Source organism: Choloepus didactylus, chromosome 24, assembly GCF_015220235.1.
Source record: "Choloepus didactylus isolate mChoDid1 chromosome 24, mChoDid1.pri, whole genome shotgun sequence".
Taxonomy (NCBI): Eukaryota; Metazoa; Chordata; class Mammalia; order Pilosa; family Megalonychidae; genus Choloepus; species Choloepus didactylus.
In genome coordinates, this window is record NC_051330.1 from 16,500,170 (window position 1) to 16,521,186 (window position 21,017).

Genomic DNA, 21,017 nt, shown 5'->3' on the forward strand with positions numbered 1-21,017 from the left:
CTGAAAGTGATCTTACCTCTTGGGCCAGGGTAGCTTGGGAAGGGTCTGTTCTGGTCTGGGTCCTCCTTTCTGACTTGTTAGTTAGTGATTCTTGACTCACAGCAAATGCCCTCGAGTGGCTTTTCTTGCTTCAGGCTGTTATGAAGTTCTTATTTTTTCTTGTGTAGTTGGAGTACAATCTTTAAGGACACAACCTTTATCAATTAATCACTTTTTGGTCTTCATCTTATTTGATCTGACAGCACCAAAACATACATAAGAACATCCTCTTTGAAACACCTTCTTCTCTTAGCTTCTGCATTTGGTTTTCTTCCCATTTCATTGGCTACTTCATCAGTGTCCTTCCCTGGATCTTCTCCTTTCTTTGCCCAACCTCTGTATGGGGCCTTGCCCTAGGCTTGTAATGAGGTGTTAGTCTTTTTTTTGTATTTTGGAAATATGTCAAAGAGTGGGATCATTTCTATTCATGATGGGTCTGAAGGAATCCCTCAGGGATCCGAAAGATCAAATGTCATTTCTTGATGCCCCTTAAACATGCCACCAAGGTTCTGCCCAATAGCGTGTTCATGCATGACACCATTCAGTGGAACTCCTATACTCATATTTTAATGAGCTGTAGATTAGCTATGAACAATAAGCTGCAGCATACCATAAAAATGAGGAAATTACAGTCCTACCTTGTGGGTTTATTGGGCCAGCATATCATAAAATATTGCCAACAAATATTGACATACTTAGTATCAGAAGCTCTTTGTTAAGTAGAGTTGTAACCTACTGTTTTCTGTGAGCATACCCATACAGAGATAAGAGGGAGTGGGAGACGAGGGACATTGATGATAAAGGCCTTTAAAATCCTTGGGAAAAATGGAAACTGAAAACACTGCCACATTTGTAACATATGTAACTGTATAATCCAGTTCAGTATGGTAACCATGGCTGTTCAGTCAGACTATCAGTTTACTATTGATAAATAATGCTGCATAACAACCACAAAATCTCAGTGGCATAAAGTAACAGGTATTTATTTAGCTCACATGTTTGTGAGTTGGCTGGGGAGCCTGCTGATCTACGTTTGGCTGGCTGGAAAAGCTTTGCTAGGACAGCTGTACTCTTAAATATCTCTCAGCCTCCCTCTGGGATCAGTAGGCTAGTCTGGGAATATTTATCTCATGGCAATGGCCAAAGGACAGAGATTAAGTCCAGCCATAGAGACATTATTCAAGCCTCTACCATATTCATGTCTGTTAATATACCATTGGCCAAAGCAAGTCATGTGGTCAAGCCCAGAGTCAAAGGGCAGGAAGTACACTCCATATACCATTAAGCCAAAACATGTTACATGCTGCATCCAACATCACTGGAGCTGGAAAGAATTTTCATCCCATGCAAATGAGGGTGAGGAAGTGAAAAAGTGAATATTTCTGAACAAAACTCTAATCAACCACAATCCGGTATCATCTAAATAACTAAAAAATGTATTGGATCACTAAACTCTACTCTGGCAATGCAACCAGTGCTATTATGAACAGCTGTGTTAGTTAGCTTCGGCTGCAAGAACAAACACTCCCAAACGTCAGTAGCATTCTGAGACACATTTAGCATACTCTAGCCTACTGAGGACATAGTTACTTCTTGGCCATGTTACACATAGTGGTCAGCTGTAGGTCAGCTGCTGCAGCTCTGCTCCAAGTTGTAGCTCTTCTTTTTCTGAGACCTATGCTGAAGGAACAGCACCAATTTCAGATTTGAGCGAGAGAGCTGTCAGAAACTCATGATGCCTTTGAACACCTCCTCATGGAGCTGGTACTCTGCCACTTCCACCCCCTTGACCTGATCAAAGCAGGTGGCCAACTTGACATTGGGATGACAAGGTATATGCTGCCTAATGAGAAGTACTGCCCCAAGTTGCATGGCAATGGGCAGGAATATATGATCCTTTTACAGAGAAGGCAGTAAATAGTTGGGAACAGTAATATAAGCCACCACAGATAACACCAAGTCATGACATGACAAGTTCCCTGTTTCAGTTTGCTAAAGTTGCCGAAATGCAATATACCAGCAATGGACTGGCTTTTAACAATGGGGATTTATTAGCTTACAAGTTTACAGTTATGAGGCCATGAAAATATCCAAATCAGTGCATCAACAGGACAAAACCTTCTTCCTGAAGAAAGGCTGCTGGAGATCTGGGACTCCTCTGTCACACGGGATAGCACATGGCAGTGTCTACTGGTTGTTCTCTCCCAGGTTTTGTTGCTTTCAGCTTCTGGCTCCTCCTTCTGTGGCTTTCTTTATGAGATTCTGTGTGTTTCTCTCTTTTAGCTTCTCTCTGTGTGTCTTTTTTCCTCTTATAAAGGACTCCAGTAAGAGATTAGGACCAATCTGAATGAGGTGTGTCACATTTCAATTTAAGTTAAGATCCCACTCACCAGAAGATCCTGCTTACAATGGGTCCACACCCACAGGAATGGATTAGCTTTAAGAACATGACCTTTTCTGGGGTACATATGACTTCAAACCAGCACAGTCCCTAAGGAGCAATCCTGGCTCTCCACTACTTATCAGTAGACCAAGTTTACTACTATCGAAAGCTTGGGCACTTTCAAGTACCTGCCCATTCCTTATCAATTTTGACAAGCACACACATTTAGCTTCTGGGACAATGGATGTATTCTCAGACTCGTGTTCCAATTCAATACATCACTCACGTATACACACAGTACTATTGTGTGGTTATCACAGGATACTGTAAAGTTATTGACCATGTGTAGGTCAAGAAACAAGATACTACAAGTAACAGGTAGGAAATAATGTCAAACTGATACCAAAGAAAAATGTCACATTTACTGGAACATGCAAGAACTTTGCCTTCTGAACAAAACAGAGGGCACAGCCAGGGCAGGAAACAGTTCTCTTCACTGGCATGACCCATGGCCAATGGGTGAACGCAGATGCTCTTATAGACATTGTGTTATACTATGGTTGTGCCTGTGTAGTAATTATTGTGGCCTTATGTAGTTTGGTTTTTATTGTGTCATGAGCCTTAAGAAATTATAGTATGTACATGCTAAAAGGATGAGAACCATTAGAATAAGTCTCTAAACTAATCCGTTTTCTTCATTGGGTGCACTGCTGTATTAGTTAGGGTTCTCCTTGGAAACAGAATCAATGAGAGATGTCTCTGATTATCAAATTGTAAAAGTGACTAATGCAACTGCGGGAGCGCACGAGTCCAAATTCTGCAGAGCCGTCAACAAGCTGTCAACTCCAAGGAAGACGTCCGACGAACTCCTCGGGAAACGAACCGACAACTTTGACGAACTCCTCAGGAAACGAACTGGCAACTTCGACGAGCTCCCCAGGAAATACTTCACTGAGCAGCTGAAGAAGAAGTGAAGGTTCTCTAACCGTCCGGCTTATAAGCCTCCAACTGATCACCGGGACCAAATCCAGCCAATTGCATTCTCTCACTGTGGAAGCACGACCCTTGATGAGTCATCAGTCAGCTGCAGTCAATTGACTGATGATTCGACAAACCAACCAGCCTCAAATAGCCTCACAGCAATCGTCAGGCCAGTGCCCACTTGACCAGACAGCTAGGCCACCTAGCCAAGTTGACACATGAACCCAACCATCACAACTGCCTAATGTTTAAAATCTCACCTTGACTTTGATTCCCTCGATTTCTACATAACTCCCTATGAGTTCAAGCCACTTGCCTCTTTGGCATTGGTTTATGATGTTTGGGCTTCTCTCCTCAGAGAATAACAGTTACACTGCTGATATATTCCAAGGGTCCAAAGTTGCTATCACCTGTATTTCTACCTTCTAACTATCCCAACAGCAGAGTCAGATGACAACCAGGAACTTTGGCAAATGGGAGCCTATGGACCAGTGAGAGAGAGACAGAGTTTAACCCATGAAAGGAGCAGCATCCATGAGAAGTAAAACTGAGAGCAGGTTCAGGATCACCATCCCTCAGCACAACCCACTATGTGGAACGTTTTCATAAAATCCTCTCATATTTTCTATTACCTAAAGCCCTGGGGAGGTTGGTGCAATTCTTGTTCATGGTGAATTCATGTGATCTTCTGAAATACAGAGCATTGGGTCCTTAAGTTCCCCCCTGAAAGATGCCAAGTCCCTTGGTGTCAGTAGTGGAAGATGTTGGGGTTGGGCAATGGCTACAGCTCTTTTGAAGAGAGAAGAGCTCAGAATTGTCAGATCTCCTGGGACTGCTTTGGACCTAAGCAGATTCTTTCATTCTAACCTTTACTGCACATGTAAGAGGAGGTGGGAATTGGAGAGGTCTTCAAGGATGAGCTGATTTACAAGGTGATAACTTCTTCTAAAAGTCAAGATTTATAGAAAAGAGGTTCTGTGTAAAGAAAAAAAGAAGAGTGTGGGGCAATTCAGCCTTTGGGCTGGGGAGTCCTAGAGACTGGATCTAGAGAGTGGGATATAAGCTAAAGCAAATGAAAGAACTTGGTAAAAAGTTTAAAGTAACTACATAAACATAAGGTCTCAAGGCAATTTTAACACTGATGATCGCAATATTTATTGGAGTCATTAAAATAAAAATAATTGATAGAGGCCATGCTTATAGCTTTTACTTACACAGAAAAGTATAACAGGATCTTGCTTTGATTCTGATGCTGGAATTCAAGTAAAATACCTGCCCTATTGGCCTGTATGAGCTATTGTAAAAGGGGTACTTTGTACATTATTATGTTGGGGGGGAACATAAAGATCATTGATATAGAAAACTATGGTCTGGCCTATAATATGACTGAATTTAGCTATTTGCAAGGTGTTTTAATAATACTTCCCCTTTCAAAAACAATACTTTGCTTCTCTGCTTCTACCACATATTTATAAAGGTTAGAGATGTATAGGTTCAGTTTAAAGAACATTTGCTTGAAAAAATCAAAGCACCCGTGGATAAAATAGGTGATTCCAAATACAGGACTGGAATGGAACAAGATGAGTCTGGAAAATCTCATCAAACTAAAGAGAAAGGAAGTTATTTGAAACTGCTAGAGGCATGTCAGAAGGACCCAGGAACCTGTATAAATAAGCTTCTTTTGTCCAAAGATGGGGTAACTTGAGCATCAATAAAGGTAATATGAATTCGACTGCAAAGGATTGAAACATATACAATATGTTTAAATTCAGGAGTGCATAATGAGGCTTACACACAACACACACTTCACTGATCGTCTTTGCAGGATGTAGGGAACCAACTCATTATTTTGAAAATAAAGAACAAACAATTGTACATGTATCTTGCCTTTGCTACATGAATCTTATCTTAGAGTAACTGAATAGTTGACGGGAGAAATTAGTCTTTATAGAAGTATTCCAGGAATAAATGAAGCAGGAATGATAAATTGAGAATATTGTCATTTTGTAACCTCTGATGAATTCATAAATCCCTAGGCAATGATTCTCAATGGCAGCAAATATCACAAAAAAGATATAGGAAAAATGACCAGATGTTTTCACCCTTAAAGTGGTAAGGAAAAGGAAAAGAGAGACAGAATGGGAGCTTGTAGATTCTATAGGTTAAAGACGACTGAGGAAGCACATCAACCAATCACAATATATGAATTTCATTATGATTTTGTTTCAAACAAACAAGTTATAAAATTATAAAACAACTAGGGAATTAATTTGATATTTGATATTAAGAAAATCATAGTCAATTATTTTTACTTAGAATAATGATTTTGAGGTTATTTTTATATATTATATTTTAAATGCCACTGTTTTATTCATTTTCTCCCATCACATTAATTCCCACAGCGGGGGCTCAAATGTGAGATTATTTTAAGAAACCAAATGAATATTTTTTGCTATTTATTTAGCAATATCCTAAAGATACTGCACATGTATTGATGTATTTATATTTTAGAGTAACAATTTGGAATATCATAAGATAAAATTATACGATGTCTGAGATATGCTTCTTAATTAATCGGTGTGTGTGGGGGAGACTATGTGGGATACAGAAAAAATAAGATTAGCTAGGAGTTGGTAATTGTTGAATCTGGTGCACAGAGAGATTCATGAAACTATTCTCTCGACTTCTGAATATGTTTGAAATGTTCCATAACACATTTTAAAAAGGAAAAACATAAAGCGAAAACTCCTTGGAAAAACAAAATCATATAAACAAACAAACAAAACAAAACTTGACTTTCGTAACAAAATGCAAAACAGTGGTTGCTAGGATTCTAGAGTGAATTTCCTAGGGTAATTCAAGCACTGCTTTGAATCTGTCTTTCAAATGTGGACTATGTGTCTGATTAAAACTAGAGAAAATGGCTTGGCAGTCACTGGATCCCATAGTTCATGATCTTTTATGAGCACAATCATGTACAACATTTAACCACTTTCCATCTGGTGAAATAATCTCTGTAGAGCTCATGAATTAGCAGCTGGGTCAGTGGACCTACTGGAGCTGGGTTGAACCGTACAGTCACCAGACACGCAAAAGGAGCTGGTTCTGGAAACCAGACTCTGGTCACTCAGCAGTACTCACAATGACACATCACGTGCCTGGTTAATGTGGTATTTATCTAATAAAACATCAGCGCACACTTTTGCAATACTCTCATAAACCTTGATTCAGATATTACGTATGTTATCTCAGAGTTCCCAGGATACTGCTCAGTGATGAGCAAAGACAGTTGTTTGACTACTGAAATTGAACAAAAATCATCATACATTTGCTCCAGCTGTGAGAATTGGTAGCTAATGTGATAAGAGCAAATGGAGTAGGCAGTGGTATGATATTTTTTTCCCTTAAAAGGAATACACAGCTGAAATTTGCTCAGCCAAGGAATGAATAGTCTTAATGATTAAAAAAGATCATTTGAAAGAAGCCTGTCTGAAAAAAAAAAAAAAAGGCTATGTTCTATATGGTGTCAGAATATGGCATTCTGGAAAAGGCAAAACTATGGAGACAATAAAAAATCAGTGGTTGTCAGGGGATTTGGGGGAAGGGAGGAAGGGTTGAAGAGACGGAACACAGGGCATTCTTAGGGCAGTGAAACTATTCTGTATGATTCCGTAATGGTGGATACAAGACATTATGCATTTATAAAAACCCACAGACCTGTACAACACAAAGAATGAACCCTAATGTAAACTATAGACCTTAGTTAATTAATAATGTATCGATAATGGTTTATCAATTGTAATAAATGTACCATATTAATGCAAGATGTTACTAATAGGGGATACTATGTGTATGTGGATATATGGGATCACTCTGTACTTTCTGTAAAGTTTTTCTGTAAACCTATAATCTCACTAGAAAAAGTTTATATTTTTTAAAGAGTTCATGTTTTATCTTTACCTTGTGTTTTATGACCTGTAAACCTCAAGGTATATCACTAATCCACTTGCAACAGTGACAAATGGTGAACTGAAACTTTTGTAAACACAGATGCTACTGCTTGCTGCTTAATATAAAAATGAAGGAAGAATGTGGAAATCCAAAATATCTGACCAAGTTCCAGAGGGGCAAGGGAAGGTGAAAATAAAACCATCAAAATCTGATTCAGATAGAAAGAAACTGAATGCCATGAAGAAAACAATGTTACCAGCCTAATATATCCTTCAAGGTTTCAATCAAGATTCATAACTTCCAAAAATCTGCTCCAACGTAATAAACTTTCTGTTACTTTGCTTCCACTCTTCAGTCTTCACAGCTAAAGCACTGCCATATATTTGTTTATATGCTATTCTCTAAAAATTCAGGGTTAAAAAAATACATGCATTTTATCTTCCGTCATATATCAAATCTCCCAAAGGACAAGGACTGAGTTTCTAATACTCTCCCTCCCCTCCCCACCCCACCCAACTCACTGGAGCACACAGAAAGCCTTTACTGGAGGGAGGGAGGGAGGACAGGAAGGGGGGAGGGAGGGAGGGAAGAAAGTGAACCAGCAAATGTAAGCCTAAAGTCTGAAATATTACATTATAGCTCAGCTTTGGTTTGAATAAATTGTATCTCCAAGGCTAAATTTAAAGACAAATCTTTAGACTAAATTGTATGTCAACAAAAGATCTAATCCATAGTTTGTGCAATCAAGAGATAAATAGTATGGGGCCTACATTAAGTAAAGTGTAACAGTTCAAGGAACTTGGCACAACTGTTAGAAGAGAGACTAAAATTACAACTCTAAGGTTATTACAACTTCAAAATCATTCCTTCTTTAATATAGCTGATGATTCTTCCTGATAAATGTATATATATTTAGCTAAGTCAAATTAAAAATGATCATTCAGATATTTGATGAGGCATTTAATTTTAAGAAGCAAAATTAAGTATATAAGCACCATAGAAATTAATTCACCCACTTTACTAATATTTGTTATTAGTAATAAAAAAAGATTACCTCCGAGTAATTTGGTGAGAGATACCTCCCGTTGCATTTAGCAATGCTCCTCAGAATGTTTAATGCTTTATCCCCTCTCTTTCGAGTAATCAGCCAGCGGGGAGATTCGGGAACCACCCTGACAAGAAGGAGGCTTTGAGTTAGGTCTAGGAATTTGAAAAACCTTAAAAATTTATGACTTGAGTATTTTTTGGATCAAAACTTGCAATTAGATACCAGTTTATAAGAGTCTGAGAACTGATAATAGGCTCTATAAAAAGTTTTATTAGTAGATTATTTCACAAGTTTATGACAAGAGGAATAAAAAACATGGCAACTGAATCATTGCTCATAAAAATATTCAATTATATAGCTCTAGCTCTTACCAGACGAGGTTATTCTAGATCATGGTATGCTTGATTACAATGTGAAAAGAATTGAGGTTTAATGTGTACTTAGGAAAAGATTAAGAACCTAATTTAGGTAAACTGATTTTCCCCATATATTAAAATTAAATTAGAGGAATGATTAAAATAGGTTCACTGTAATAGGAATCAAATGCATACACCTATAACTCTTTGATAAATTAATTTTCTGATGCCCTTAACATTTTCTTAGCATAATATTAATTTGCTTTATAGTACATAGAAGAGAGGCAAATTGATTGAATTGAATTTGCCTGTTGAAATATGGGCAGATATAGTTTGTCACCTCATAGTTTTCACGAAGACATGGCAAAATAATCAAACATAAGGTAGAACTCTACTTAGAATTTTATGTTTTGGTATTTTATCAATCTGATTTAGCAACAACTATCAATCGAATATTGATATATTCAATATATTCAAGCTCATCTGGTGTTCCTGGAGATTTTAGAAAATATCTTTTTTTTGCTTTCATTTTCATGTTGGTTTGGAAGCACAGATTCTACCTATCTGTGGAGGAAGTTTGGAGATGATAATGACCAAAACCACATTACCAGTAATAAAGGAGGAAGAGAAAGTTGGGGAGCGTTATGGCTAACTGGATCCCTTGCCAATTGGGGATAAAGTAGGCAATTCCCGGGAGAATGATGATTCCAAGGGTGAAGAACATTTGAATCACTATTCCCACAATCCTCCTTTGTTTTGAACCTACTATTTCTGTCACTGAAGAAGAACAGAAACACAAGAGGTTAGGAAGCTCAAGGTCAGTTCCAAAACAAACAAGCAAACAGATGATACACCTGTTACATCCATTCAGCACTGCTAGGATATTACCTATCTCTTAAAGATACCTAGACTTCCACTCTTACTGAAATGATGGAGATATGCTCTCCAGATACGTCAATGCTTTTCTTTTATACTCTCCTCTGCCCACTGTCAAGTGTTGACCACATTCTCCTTACATGCCCAGCCCAGCACTTTTCCGGGCACAGTAGGAGAATACAAAAAGATATATATGTTGCTTTTAGGAAAGCTTAAATGATGATTTTTTAAAAAGTAATTATAATTATCAAAACATAATTACAGTAAAAGCTTAAATTTTATCACTGTACCTTTAAAGATTTGCACATTATGGTCCCTTTAGAAGATTCCTTATGAACATTAGACTCTACAAATAATTTTCTTTTCATCATAACCAGATAGTGTCTATTAAATTAGTCTCTCCACAGTGTTGGAATTTTCATTTATGGGACACGTTTATATTCTAAAAATCACGTGGACAGTTTTACTGCTGGCCTCCTCACCTCCCCAGCCTCTTCCTGCTAAGTGGTTTTTTGTTTTGTTTTGTTTTGTTTCCATTCTAACCATCTGAGGTATGCCACCACATTATTGCTCTGAGAAAACAACTTTGGGGACTCCTTTAAAATGCCTCACAGCCCAAAGTTATCCCTTCTGCTCCAGCCAGTGGCAATCAATCCCTCCTATTACTCCCTCTCCTTCCCCCACCCAAAAACAGTTCTTCAAAGTGGGGACTGAAATAATGGAACAGAGTAGAAGCCCAAAGAGGAATACCAAGACGAGACTTCTCACTTCCCTGGTCATAAATCCACCATGACTCTCAAAGTAGGTGGCTACTCATGGACACTTCTAGAAATAGAGCCTAAGGTAGCTGTGGGGGCTTTCTTAAGTAACATGAGCAAAGAGCAAATGGAGGCTTTTCTTTCTTTCATTTCCAGAAGGTCAAACTTCAAAGTTACAAAAGAAAGTGAAGGGTCCCAAATTAACACCTCATTTTTAGACCCTATCTCCCATGTGGTAAAAAGTTCTCCTTCAGTATGGAAGGAATGAGTTAAGAAATAATATTTTAGAACATGGGAAAGTCATCTCAAGCTCTGTTACTGAAACACACAGAAAATGTTTCAAGGAACTACTGAAAGTTTCATAAGAATTAATTTCTAACAAAGCAAAATAAGAAACTACAAGATAACAATAAGGCCGAGCTGGGAAATGGTTTCACCCCATTAACAATAATAAGATATTCTCTATAGTGGGTTCTCAAAGGATGGAATCATTTCAGTTTCTAAAGCAAACGAAATCCTGCCCCTGCACTCTCCTGTTTGCAGAAATAATTACAGTAGTCGCAGTGAAACCTCACAGTATTTCATTATTAAAGGAGGCATGCTTAAGGTTTTCTAGCTGGATCCATCTCCCCATCTATCCCTAGTTCTCAAACAGAGAAGAAGGTGTAACAATTTCTTACCAATCACATAGCAAGTCATCCATGTTCCCTTTCCAAATACACCTTGTAGGAAGCTGAAAATCACAAACACTGGGAAGTTGGGTGCAAACGCCACCACAATTCCAGTGATGCCAACACCAAAACAGGACATTAAGTAAACGACTATCCTGCCGTACCTTTTTTAGAAAGAGAAAGAGAGATCACCTTAAACATTTGCTTCAACCCAATGAAAAACATTTTAAGTGTTGCTAAAAAAGTTTTAAGTAGAGATATTCTGTTCTTTACAACGTCATCATTACGATGCGAAGATTGTTGAAAATGCTAACTTTTGTTTTATAGCAAAACCAGGGCAAGTAAAAGATGGGCCTCTGAGATGATGTTACAGATTTAATGTTTACCTTTGTGATTGCAGTTCCCAAAAAGATGACCCTTTCCATGACAACTCTTTTATATAAAGAATCTTCCTAGCACAGATGTGACACTCTCTAGCATTTTTAGTGGGTGGAATCATAAGGAGAAAGGGATAAAAAGAAGCCGTAATGGTGTGTTCCAGCCAGAAGGAATGGGCTTGAATCCTGGCTCCACCATTTGCCAATCATGCAATCTTGGGCAAATTTCTTAAGTTCTCCAAGACTCCGGCTTTCTTTCTTTTTGTATGTTCTTCCCCCTTTTTTTACAGTGAGGTGGCAGAAAGAATCAAACAAGATGCTAATGCGAAAGCTCTTTATAAACTTTAAAGTTCAAAACTAATGTGAGTTATTCTAAATTTGTGTATTTTTATTTTCAGCATTTACACAACTATTATTAAATGGCTTAGGGAAAAGGAACAGAATGTTTGTCCAATATTCTGAGAATCTGATATTAATTGGTTCAGGATGGCTGTATCAAATTATGGGCTGGTGAAGTTTATCATTAATGACTAATAAGAGATTTGATTCTATGACACTTTTCCATGGAAATTTCCACAGAATTCACACGTAAGTCATCTTGCTTTAATCAGTGGAGCAGAGACAGAAGCAACTTCAGGTTAGCTAGATTTTTAAACTAATCACATGCCCTTCCTACACTGTCCTCTCACAGATATATGGCTTATTAAATTATTTCTTGTCCTTTAAATCCTAGATGCAAAAGATAAATCATAGATGTGGAGAAGAGCTGAAAGATGGCCAACTCTGACAGAGGCAGAATTACTCACAGCTCCTCTTTCTCCAAAGTCTGCCTCATCCTTACCAAAGCATCATATATCATCTGTAAAAACAGATGATCAAATAAAGTGCTAGACTACAGATAGAGGGAATTTCCCTCCTTCAGCCAAGTTAATTTAGTTTGGAGATATGCTTATTGATTGTAAAAGAGAAAAGACACAGAAAAAGAAAAACCTAATTTTTAAATTAGGAAAGTGTAAAAACAAAATTAAATGGATACTTAAAATGCATAACTCAATTCCAAATCATAACCAGTTAGGAGAGGAGATAATATGTGAGGGAGATTAAGAAAGGAAATATGACGTTTGAAAGGGCTATAAGTAGAAATAGCAAGAAAAGACAGAGATAAAAGAGAGAGAAGGGGAGAAAAGAGTATCAGACACAAAAGAATAAAGGAGAAACTCATATGCTCAGGGGGATTTTACGGGAAGGCAAGAGAAAAATGAGAGAAAGAAGAAAGACAGGAAAAGAGAGAGAAAAGTTTTACTCATTCTGAAGAACTGGTATGGCCAAATTCAGCTCTTTAGTTGGCTACGGGATTGGGGAATTTTCTTGTCTTGAATTAGCTGATGATTTGCTGTTCACGGTTCTCTATGGGGTGCCCCTAGCATTTCCCACTGGTCCTGGTGATGCACCAAGGGCTGTGCTGGAGTGACCAGAGATATAGTAAATCCCTGTGGCCAAAGGCCAAGCATGGCCAATCCCTATCCAAAGTGGTTCTGAAAGAATTAACTAAATCACGGTATGTAATTTCACATTAGAATTGGAATACAAGAATAGAATTAAATGTGAATACCACAACCAACATTAATAATACCAGAAATAGGAACATTTAAATAGAAAACATGACTGTTTTGAATATACACACTCGCCACATCTGCCATTAATTGATTAATGCTGTAACATTAAATAAAAGCACCCACAGCATCCTTTGTAATTTGTTCTATAGATACCTGTTAAATTGTAATTTGAAAGTTATCACCTTTTGGTATATATGTTATATTTCACAATAAGGAAATAACTGAAACTATGGTCCTATAACTCATAACATTTTTGGAAATTTCCTATATAGCTGCTTGTTAAATCATACTTTGAAAGATATTACCTTTTTGCATAGAAGTTATACTTCACAATAAGGACACAAATGAAACTGTGGAACTGTAACCAATAACATCCTTTGAAATTTGCTCTCTAATTACTTGTTAAATTGCACTTGGAAAGTTATCACTTCTGTGTATATATGTTATATTCCACAATTTAAAAAATGATAATAAAAAAAGAAACTGGCTTGTTTTTTTGTGGTTTCCCACTATCTACGTTTTGCTGTTTATAATCCCATGTATTCTTTAACATACTTTTCTGTCTCAGATACTTTCTATAAATTGGTATCTAAATTAGTGGATTGATTAGAATGAGAATCATGTGCATCATTTTTGGCAAGAATACATCATGATGACTGTAAAAAAATTAAAAATAATAGATAAACCTTCCTTGATACTCTTTGGAAAAACATTTTTTTTTTTTTTGCAAAGTTCAAACTTTGTAGAAAAAATACAAAGTTTTCTTTTTTTTTTTAAATTGAGACAAATTTGCAATGGGCAAACCTTAAGACTGCAGCATTGAGACTAAATGAATCAAACCATAACCAGCAAATTATTATTGACACACATGTAATCAATTCTGCAGCTCTCCGGAACAATCATCTGTTAATCCAACCATTGTAGCACAGCCGTATAGGTCTCTGTTTTCACTTAGACTTTTTCAGACCCTCTGGGAATAACACCATCCATTTGTACAGCTAAAGACATGAGAAGGTGAAGTTCTTTAAGAAGAAAAAAAAATCAGTCAATCCAAACAAGTATGAAGGTCATGAATGGTGGAAATAAACTTTTTCCCCACATTTAGCAAAAATATTCTTCTAATATTAACATGAAACATTTTATCTCCATGGCATATGTTGTACTATGGTGATACAAGCGTGCTATTCTACCCGATACACACCTGTCTGCTGCATAACCTAACGTGAAAGCTCCTGCAAGGAAGCCCAGGTTGAGGATGGCTTGAGTGAAGTCCAGCATCCAAGCATTGACACACACGAGGTTAAACTGGGAAAACAAAGGGGACACAACAGGAGACATGCTGAAATTGTTATCCCAAAAGCACCTTATCTTCTGTATAGGAAAATGATCTTTAAACATTTTTATTGAGATACTTCTTACAGAAATTTTGAAAAAGCTTCCTCCCACATGCCTGATTTTTACATTGACATACAAATGTTTTCGTTGCAAGTTTAAATAACTGCAAAGGATGTGATTTCCAGCATATTATAAATACTGACATATGATTCTTTTATGTGCATCTAGTAGAGGCTAAATACCACAGTGATTTGACACCTACTGTCATCCATTAAAAACAAGTTCTTTAACAGTTTAAAATTTTACATCAATCTTTTTTCTCTTTATAGTCTTATTTTCATTCCCACATACTTTTATCCTAACATAGTATACTTTATGTAGAAAATTTTTTATTGATTACCTTACGTGCCAGCTTGAATGTATTATGTCCCCCAAAATGCCATTATCTTTGATGCAGTCTTGTGTGGGTAGATGTATTAGTGTTGATTAGGTTGTAATTCTTTGATTGATTGTTTCCATGGAGATGCGACCCACCCAACTGTAGGTGATAACTCTGATTGGATAATTTCCATAGAGGTGTGGCCCTGCCCATTCGGTGTGGGCCTTGATTAGTTTATGAGAGCACTATATAAGCTCAGACAGAAGGAGGGAGCTTGCTATAACCAAGAGAGACACTTTGAAGAATGCACAGGAGCCGAGAGAGGAGCTGTAGCTGAGACAGACATTTTGAAGAAGGCTGTTGGAAGCTGATGCAGACATTTTGGAGAACGCTATTTTGAAATGCAACCTGGGAGCAGACACCAGCCACGTGCCTTCCAGTTAACTGGCCAACCTCCAGTGAAGATACCCAGTTGTTGATGCATTACCTTGGACACTTTAATGGCCTTAAGACTGTAACTGTGCAACCAAATAACCCCCCTTTTATAAAGCCAGTCCATTTCTGGTGTTTTGCACTCTGGCAGCATTAGCAAACTAGAAGACCTTATCATCCTATTCTGAGTAATAAATTCTGTCTATAAACTAATATTTAATTTTTTAAAAAGTTTCTGTGACCTTGTCTCTAAATATTAGAATTTTTTTTCTAATTAGGTTTCAATTAGTTACTTTTAGGATATAATTGATAAAAATGTAAGACATGAGTTTTAATAAATTATTACTCTGGAATAAAATTTTGTTGGAAATTTCCATTTCCATTTCCAGAAAATTATAAGAGAGGCTTAGTGTTTTTCCAGTTAGTTCATGTGATCTGTGGATGAATATTAATTACTAGAATGAGTTTGGCACAACATCAGTTCTACTCCTGTTTTTCATTTTGATAAATTTATGTGCCAAGAAATCTTGTCTGGATAAATAAATTAATGTGAATGGAAAGAGTTTTGTTATAGCAGTGTTACCCAATTCTTTGACCTTCTTCCAAGTTATAAGCCAAAATTACATAGTGATCTATCATCAAAAATTATTTTTAATTTTCTGTTAGCTGACACATCATTTAAGTTCCCTTATAATTTTGCTGTAAGGGAAGAACTGGAAATTCTGACTTACAAAAAAGATAAAAGAAAAAAAAAAACAGTTGAATCAACAAGTCATTAGAGTTCATTTACTTTCTTTCTTAATTACTTCTTAATACCAGAACCAGTATTTTAAATCACCCCACAGTTTGGTACTCCACAGGCTCCCCACCCCTCCGCCCCCCACTGCCTTTTAAACCCCAAGTCACTGCACCATAGTAAGATAGGAGAGAGGTATGAATCCTTTTGTAAATTGAGAGGTCAATTTATAGGAAGGGACTTGCTCCCTTGTCATAAGCATATCTTATGGGTGATGAAGATCTGAAAACTGACCCCTTTAAAAATATCCAAGTTCCTGAACCCCACAGATAGTCTTGGCATACTTCTGTTGGAATGCATACCCAAGTTTTAGACCACTGCTTTAGAATGTAGTGTGAAGAGGAGAGCAAGGTTGTTGGAATAGCAATTAAGTCATTACATAAATAAATATTCATAAGCAAATTGTCACAGTTATTAATAAAAACCCATATTTATTTTTGTCTTACTGCTACAGTTAATGGCCCATCACTTAATACAGCTAAAAAAAAGAATCAGTGTAATAGTGGCTGGTGCATTTCACAGAGTTGGTGAGAAGATTAGTTGAGATTAAAGAAGTAAAAAGCTTTACATACATATGCATATATATGCATAGTATTAGTAATTGTACTAATTTAAAGGTGTTTTGTTATCAATTTAGGTGCTGAAATCTCAAGGTATACAGTTTTATTTTAAGTAAACTTGGAGACGATTATTTATCCAAAATGATTTCCCACTGGAATAAAATATGTAGAGTGCAAAGAAAATAAAACCACATAAAATCCCAGAAAGCAAACAAGTTATGCAACTACTTGAGAAAATTTAACATTTTGCCTTAGAAAAGTGTCAACCAGTGTCAAATATAAAAACCCAAACAGTAGAATTGATTTCATCCAGCTGTATTTCAAAGAGTGGTTAGCTAGCAGAAAGATACAATGCAAGCCTTTCACAGATGTCACAGCAAGGCACAGCAAAAGAGCTCTCCTTTAAAGTGACTTTTTCAGCTGCTTTTGAATTGCATGAATTAAAACACCCCTCAAATATTCTTAAACCCACAATAGATTCTCTAATACAAAACGAATGATCTTTTTCACTCTCCCTCAAGAGAAATAACCAAAAAGGACTTTAATCATTGCGGGACACTGATTACGTGCTTCAACTTGGCGGGCCTGGGCTGGGGGACCTGATCAGCCCCTGGGGAGGGTGGTGGGCACGGGCGACAGTGCCCTCCACAGCCCCCCAGGCCTGGGAAAGTGAGGCCGGAGGCAGGCCCCATTTCCTCACCCAAAATACCACCGTTAGGGGAGGCTTGCCGGAGGGAACCGCCTTTTCCCCACCCCCTTATCTTGCCCGGACACTCCCTGTTGCCAGTGCAACTCCCATCACCACCAGTGCGCATACATTGTTGCCAGACACCGTTGCCAGAGCAACTCCCGCCCCTTTTCAAACAACCTCCGTGCTCTCTTAGAACCAATCCTAACCTCCGCACCCTCTCAGAACCAATCCTAGCCTTTATCCCCTCAGCATTAGCTTGTAACAACCCCCACCCTCTTACCAGCCTATATAACCTGTGCTCACCCCTAATAAACTCTCTTGGCTTCTTCACCCTCAAAGAAACGTGTCCCGCCTGTTCCTTCTCGCCGCCCTCCACACCTTGCACGCCTCCGCCGGGGACCGGGCCCAGTCCCCCGCCTCGCCCTCGCCTCCGGGAAAGAGCCCCCGCCGCCGGTACCCTCCGAGCAACGCCGAGAGCCGAGGGTTCAGCAACCGGCCGCCACCCCCCCCCCAGACGAATCAACTGCGACCGCAAATCATACTTCATATTACAATAAAATTAATTTAAAATAAGTGCCTAAATGATTAAAGCTCTATGATAACATTTTCTAAAGTACTATGTACTTACTAAAGTACTAAAGGTCAGAGAACATCTGTCCTCTGCATTCTGCATCCCAGGCAGCTGGAAGTATAGAAGCTACATTTCCCAGACTCCCTGTTTGCAGGGCTCTGCTTAGGTTCTGCCAGAAAACGGGGTTGATGCAAGATCAGAGGGCAGGAGACGGTGGTAGGGACCTGCTTCTGGCAGCAGCAGCAGCTCCAGTTCCAACAGCCGTAGGCCTGTCAGTGCCGGCTGCAGGAGTCAGCCAGGGCTTGCCACCCCTGCATGGCAACCTGTGGCCAAAGGATGCAGGCTTCTTAGGTGCAGGCATCTGCTGCAGCTGAACAGGGCAGGACAGACCACCTAACGGCTCTGCAGGAGTCTACCATCCAAATCCTTTTAATAACTCCCTCCCTGCTTAAAATACCTAGCCTGGTGTGCCAGTTTGTATGTATTGTGTCCCCCAGAAAAAGCCATGTTCTATGGTGCAGTCTATGGGGGCAGACGTATTGGTGTTGATTAGGTTGGAACGTTTGGATTGGGTTGTTTCCATGGAGATGCGCCCCACTCAACTGTAGATGATAACTCTGGTTGGATGGTTTCCCTGGAGGTGTGGCCCTGCCCATTCAGCATAGGCCTTGATTAGTTTACTGGAGCACTACATAAGTTCAGACAGAAGGAGCGGCTTGCTATAGCCAAGACGGACGCTTTGAAGAATGCACAGGAGCTGAGAGAATAGCTGCAGATGAGAGACAGTTTGCAGATGGCCGTTGATAGCAGACTCTTGCTCTGGAGAAGTTGAGAGAGGACAAACATCCCAAGTGCAACTAAGAGTGACATTTTTGAGGAGCTGAAGCCTGGAGAGGAACGTCCTGGGAGAAAGCCATTTTGAAACCAGAACTTGGAGCAGGCGCGAGCCACATGCCTTCCCAGTTAAAAGAGGTTTTCCGGACACCATTGGCCATCCTCCAGTGAAGGTACCCGATTACTGATGTGTTACCTTGGACACTTCATGGCCTTAAGACTGTAACTGTGTAACCAAATAAACCCCTTTTATAAAAGCCAATCCATTTCTGGTGTTTTGCTTAATGGGCAGCATTAGCAAACTGGAACACTTGGTTTCTGTTTTAATGACTGAGATTCTGCCTGACAGATCCTCTTTGAAAAGTACAAAATAAATGAATTTAAACAGATTATGTAGCTAGAAATAAATGCATTCAAATACAACACTTATGTTTCCAGTACCACAAATACTGCAGATGCAAGGATTCAAGAGCTTGCATTTGATGCCTGGCCTTAGAATGGGGTGGGGGTGGGGGGCAGACTGTGCCTCCTGCAGACTGAGCTTCCCAACCAGCTCCTAGCTCGCTGGCCCCTGCCCACTGCTGCAACAGCTCTGGGCTGCAGATTTACCTTTCAGCAGGCGCTGAAGCCTTAGGTGCATTGGTTGAGGCCTTTAGCCTAAAATAAAAGGACTAGAAGCTTGAAAACAATCTCCTTCAGTTCCTAAAGAATCCTAAAAGCCACATCTTGTCAACGGGAAGGTCACTAAAAATTTACTTAAGTCTGAATCAAAGACACAAAAATTTATGTCTTTCTCCTAAGGCAATCTATCTACAACAGTGAGGCATCTTCTCTTTTCTTTTTTCAGAGTGTCCACACACAGAGACATTAAACCATGTGTTCCCATTCTGTTACTTATTACTCTTCAAAGTCACTTTTATACAAAGAGAATTGCTCTCCTTGGCATGAGCATAAAGCCAATCTGATAAAAGACTCAAGCAACTGTTTATGTAACGCAGAAAGGATTACATTGCTTCATTTTTGCAGAAAGTACAAGCAACTTTAGCCTCATTAGATACTCCTGAAGAATTTTCAGCCAAGGTCTTCTCTTAGCTTTTCCCAGCTGTTAAAATCTTCCAAGCTGGGGCATCCCAGAGAGAGCTCCCATCTTTCTCTGCCTGTGCAGTCTAGCTGTCACTGTTTGCCTCGGGCCGGGGAGCCCAGCATGAAGGCTCATGGATGGGAGACATGGTATACCTGCTTAGCGGCTGCAGAGGACACACAAAGACTCTGGTTTCTCCCAGAGAAGGCCTGACAACACCTCCCAGACACGAAAGGGGATTCTGCCCTGTGGGGGACACTGACTGGTAGGAGCTGAGAGATGGGAGATGAGAGGGAGTCAGCGGATCAGATGTCCCACTTCCCCACCCCTCCATGACTCTGCAGAGAGGCCATCCTTTCCTATAGCTTCTTGGTGTCAGCTGGGTCCAGCTGGGTGCTGCACCCCTTTCTTTAGCTCCCCCTCCTTCTCTGCCTCACTTCCCTGGGATTGCAACTCCTGATAATCAGTATCTGAACTCTGTTGCCCCAGACTGTGCTTTCTAGGGAACTGAGGCTATGGGATGCTCAATACAGGGATTACGATAATTTTGACTGGACCATTCTATTTTAAAGTCATGACTCTGTGCACTTTGGAAGATTCTTTCAAAAAAACTGTGCATTTAAGTAGTGTTTATTTTAAATGCAAAGAAGGCACAATTACTTGTCAATCATAGTTACTGCTTTTTCATGAACTAACCACCCTGAATTACCACCTTGATTTAAGGCAATTCTATCTAGAAGCAAAGAACCACCTGGCTTCTCACCCTGGGGAGAAAGCTTGTGGGACTTCCCTGCACAAACCAGTCCTCAGGGCCTGGGCCAATCCAGCCAGGTGTAACAGCAGGTCTTGTCACTCTGGCCTATAGGCAAGGGTCTCCCAGGAATCAGTTTTGTGGCTCCAGAGTCTGTAGCCACAAACCCAGCACCACACTGAGGTTTGCCCTTTTCTAGAAACGGAGCCCCTGTGCTAAACCAGGGCACGATTTAGGAACTGAAACCACAGCCCAGCTTTGACCATCTGTGTTTGAGTGTCATCAACACTGAACAGAAACGGGTAGAGAAGGAACAAATATCTGACCTATTATAGTCACCAGATAGGAGGGGTGCCATTTAGTTGAGTTAAAAATAACTAAATAAAAGAGCCACAGACTCTGCATGAGTCTATTGTTCACTGATTGGATCACTCAGTCGGTCATTCCAAGGAAGTGGGACAAGACAATCAACATCAAACTATAAGACTTAAACAAAAGGGCTCATGATTGAAGAACAGTTGCACGGAAGAA

General features: G+C 39.2%; 1 protein-coding gene across 1 annotated transcript in view; it reads right to left on the reverse strand.

The window, feature by feature from the left end:
• LOC119519918 (solute carrier family 22 member 3-like) overlaps positions 1 to 21,017 on the reverse strand; it is a 111,734-nt gene that overhangs the window by 29,597 nt on the left and 61,120 nt on the right. The window contains exons 2-5 of the mRNA XM_037817665.1: positions 14,258 to 14,361; positions 11,073 to 11,227; positions 9,367 to 9,535; positions 8,409 to 8,526 (exon numbers count right to left, since the gene is read on the reverse strand). Of these exons, the coding sequence (XP_037673593.1) occupies positions 8,409 to 8,526; positions 9,367 to 9,535; positions 11,073 to 11,227; positions 14,258 to 14,361 (546 nt within the window). The remainder of the gene's footprint in view (positions 1 to 8,408; positions 8,527 to 9,366; positions 9,536 to 11,072; positions 11,228 to 14,257; positions 14,362 to 21,017) is intronic.